General features: G+C 44.6%; 1 protein-coding gene across 1 annotated transcript; it reads right to left on the reverse strand.

The window, feature by feature from the left end:
* Positions 1–605: 605 nt before the first annotated feature.
* Positions 606–2,432, reverse strand: LOC121797290 (elongator complex protein 3). The gene has a single exon (XM_042196047.1). It carries the CDS (start codon positions 2,408–2,410, stop codon positions 716–718), a length of 1,695 nt encoding a protein of 564 aa, XP_042051981.1. The 5' UTR covers positions 2,411–2,432; the 3' UTR covers positions 606–715.
* Between the last annotated feature and the right edge of the window lie 1,677 nt (positions 2,433–4,109).

Below are 4,109 nucleotides of genomic sequence, written 5' to 3' on the forward strand. Positions count from 1 at the left end.
ATGACCCATCTTTCTTAGAAACAACAATTACCGGCACAGCACATGGACTCATGCTCTCACGGATTTTTCCTTTTTTTTTTTTTTTTTAAAAAAAAAAAAATTAACTTCATATATTTATATCATATATATGAAGGAGGAAATTACAAATCAACTCCTATAACAAGGAGGAAAGACAAATTACGCCACCCAGGGTTCGAACTCGAGACCTCCAGGATGGACGCGGTATCCAGCACCCTTTACCGCTAGGCCAAGGCTCCAACAACTCTTGCACTTGCCTTTGAATTTCCTTAGTCTCTTCGGGATTGGCCCTATAGGCTGGTCGGTTTGGTAGAACTGCACCGGGAACAAAGTCAATTTGATGTTCAATACCTCTTAATGGAGGTAATCCACTTGGTTCATCCTCGGGAAAGACATCCTCGAATTCTTGTAAAAGAGACACAAAAGTACTTGACAAAGAAGTGGTTAATTCGTTAGTGGTAAACAAAGACTCTTTGTACACTAAGATGAAAACACTCTTTTCTTTAACTATTGCACTCTTTATTTCTTTTTTTTTTTTTTTTTTTTTTTTTTTTTTTTTTTTTTTTTTTTTTTTTTTTTTTAGCGCGTCCAAATGTAAAAATTATGATAGCACAGATCAAAACAGATGTTATACAGGCGAGATTACCAGTCAAGACTACTCATTCTTTGGTGTTGGTGGCGTTGCGCAACAGTTTTTTCATTTGAGGTATTTCACCATGTACGGACCTTCAAGCTCGTACCCCAACTTTCTATAATAATGCCTTGTTCCTACACCTGAAATCACAGCTAACTTAAGCGATCTGTGTTCGCTTGTAGCAATCCGTTCGGCCTCCTCCATTAATAGCGTACCATAACCTTGATGTTGCAGTTTATCAGCATCCCGCCCATGAACAGGAACTGCAGTCCCATAAACATGCAATTCACGAACAATTGAACACTTCCCTGTAAGCTCTGGGCAAGTCACATTCTTTCCACATTTCCGCAAACGAAGTAACCCAACAAGAATATCCTGGCGAGTGTCTTCATATGAAAGAAAGGTCTCCCATCCCTCATTTGCTGTATAATCACGGCGAACAAGCTGGACTTCCTCTGGTTTTATCTTGTGGTGAATGTCCTGGATACCCGCTTCACGTGTTCTAACATCTCTGCATTTCAAGCCCAAATCATCCATCCTTGCCAAAGCTAGTTCCCGAAGATTACCCTTCTCAACACCAGAAGTAACTAGAGGCATAGGGATATCTCGTTGAACTCGATAAACCCGAGTCCATGGAGGAACCATAGCTAGAATTCGAGCTATGATGTCAACAAGCTGTTCAGGAGGATAATTTCTATACCTGCCAGTCTTCCAAAGCTCATAAAGTCCTGTTCCACGAATGACTAGGGTGGGATAAATTTTTAACCCGTCAGCTCTAAAGCGAGGGCTCTCAAAGAACTCTTTAAAACTTTCCATGTCTCTCTCAACACCAACATGTGGCAGATCAGGCATCATATGAGCTACTACCTTGAATCCAGCATCCTTTGCTAAGGAAAAGCAATCAGCCACAGCTGCTACAGTGTGACCCCTATTGGTGTCACGAGCAACATCCTCATATGTGCTCTGAACTCCAATTTCCAGTCTTGTACAACCATATGAAAGCATCTGCCTCAAGTGTGGTCCCAAGCAGTAGTCTGGTCGCGTCTCGATTGTCATCCCAATACACTTTATTGCACTGTGCTCAGAGTAAGATACTGCTTCTTCAACATTGGCAGAAGTGTGGCCCGATAAAGCATCATGTAGATTCCTAGTAAAATAATCACGGTACTCTGCGGGTAATGACATAAAAGTGCCACCCATCAAGATGAACTCAACCTTGTCAACACTGTGACCCAATCTCTTAAGCTGGTCGATTCTGCTTCTTGCCTGGACATAAGGGTTGTATCTAGCCCTAATAGCTCTCATGCTAGTAGGCTCATATCCCGTATAACTCTGCGTGCTGTACTCGAAATCGGAATCGGGGCCACCGGGGCAATACACGCATATATTCCCTGTCGTTGCAATATGCGGGCAGCGGTGAGGCTTCGACATCACGGCAACCACCGCAATACCAGACGCCGTACGCACTGGCTTAGCCCGGAGTTTGGGCAGCAAAGCTTCCTTCTCGGATTCCGGCAGCGCTGCTATCATCTCGACGAGCTTCGGCGCCTTGGAGAGCCCGTATTTCCGGCACGCCGCCGATTTGACAGCGTTTAGGTCGACGTCCTGGCCCTTGCGCGAGAGATCAACCATTGTGGATACTATTTCAGCGATTGCTTTGACGCGGGCTTCTTCTTCGGAGAGTCCGTGGCCGATTACCCCGCCGCGACCAGGCCGCGGGAGCTTCCGGGCCTCAGGCATAACTTCCACCGCCGCCATTTTGCCCCTTTTTTGCCGTTTATGAAACTGTTTTCTGCTTGCACTCTTTATTTCTTTTGCTCTCACATAGAAATTCTTTTTTTCTTTTCCCTCATTCTTACTTTTCTCTCGACTCTTTTCACTCGACTCTTTTTCAATGCCCTCGCTTTTTTTTCTCTCAACCTCACGAGCTCTCCTTGCTTGAGATAATTTCTGTTGATCTTCTTGAACTTGTTGAGGTGTCAAAGAGACAAGCATGATAAACTTGTTGTTGTGCCTGAAGGTGTAGTGGTTGTGAAATCCATCATAAGTCACTCTACGATCAAACTGCCATGGCCTCCCCAAAAGAATGTGACTAGCATGCATTGGCACAACATCACAAAGAACATCATCTTTATAATTGCCAATTGAAAACGAAATTAGAACTCGCTTAGTCACTCGAATTTCTCCACATTCATTAAGCCATTGTAGCTTGTACGGATTAGGAAGTTTTTCCGTTGTTAAGCTCAACTTTTCCACCATTTCAGAACTTGCAACATTTGCACAACTACCACCATCAATAATCATTATGCAAAGTTTACCTTGGACCAAACACCTTGTGTGGAAGATGTTCTCCCTTTGTTGATTATTATTTCTGTTTTGCATGTTTAGAGCCCTTCGAACGACCAAAAGTTCTCCATGTTCTGGTCCAATCTCCTCCAATTGTTTATCCTCCTCCTCATCATCATCATCTTCACGTTCACTTTCAGATTCTATCTCTCCATTTGGCTTCAAAATCATCACCCTTTTGTTTGGACATTGAGATGCAATGTGTCCAACACCTTGACAACGAAAACATTTGATATCTCTATTTCGAGTAGAAGTAGAAGTAGAAATACCTTTACCCTTCTCAAATTCTTTGGACTTGGATGTCGACGCTTCATTTTGGGGTTTAGAACCTGCCCCAAAATTGGATTTGGATGAAGTCCACTCTTTTGTCCTTGAAGAATGAGAACTTGTTGAAAAATTCTTTTGGATTGTGGTAGAGCCTTCCGGTTCCAAAACATGTGGGTCCGGCATGAGGGTTTTGGGGAGTTGGTGCAAGAAGACTGGATGGCTCCCACGGAGGCTGTGGGCCTCCTCAATTTGAAGATCAAGCTTGCTAGGATCAAACAGACGCTTAAAAGATGGAACAAGGAGGTTTTTGGGAATATACACGCCAGCCTCAAAACTTGTGAAGAGAACATTGCGCTGGCTCAATCGGCGTTTGAAGGTGACCCCTCGGCCCGGAATAGAACAGGGGTCAACAAACAAATTGCTGAGTACATCCTTCTCCTTAAGATGGAGGAAGATTTTTGGCGTCAGAAGGCGGCCCTCCGTTGGTTGGAAGAAGGGGATAAAAACACTAGATTTTACCAAAGTTGGGTGAAGCAGAAGAGGATTCGGCTACGTATCCACAAGATTAACGCTAATGGGCGTGAACTTACGGATGACACGGCTATCAAAGAATCGGCGGTTGAGTTCTTTCAAAACCTCCTAGCCCCAAGCTACCCGGAGCTTGTGGATCCGGACCTCAGCCTCTTACATCCACTCCCTCCCTCGGAGCAGTTGGCAGGCCTCCCCAAACCCCCGGATGCGGATGAGGTGAAACGAGCTGTCTTCGATATCTCGGCCAATAGCGCGCCCGGCCCGGATGGCTTCTCGGCATTGTTCTTCCAAGCTTGTTGGGGCATTGTGGGGC

Source organism: Salvia splendens, chromosome 3 (genome assembly GCF_004379255.2).
Source record: "Salvia splendens isolate huo1 chromosome 3, SspV2, whole genome shotgun sequence".
NCBI lineage: Eukaryota > Viridiplantae > Streptophyta > Magnoliopsida > Lamiales > Lamiaceae > Salvia > Salvia splendens.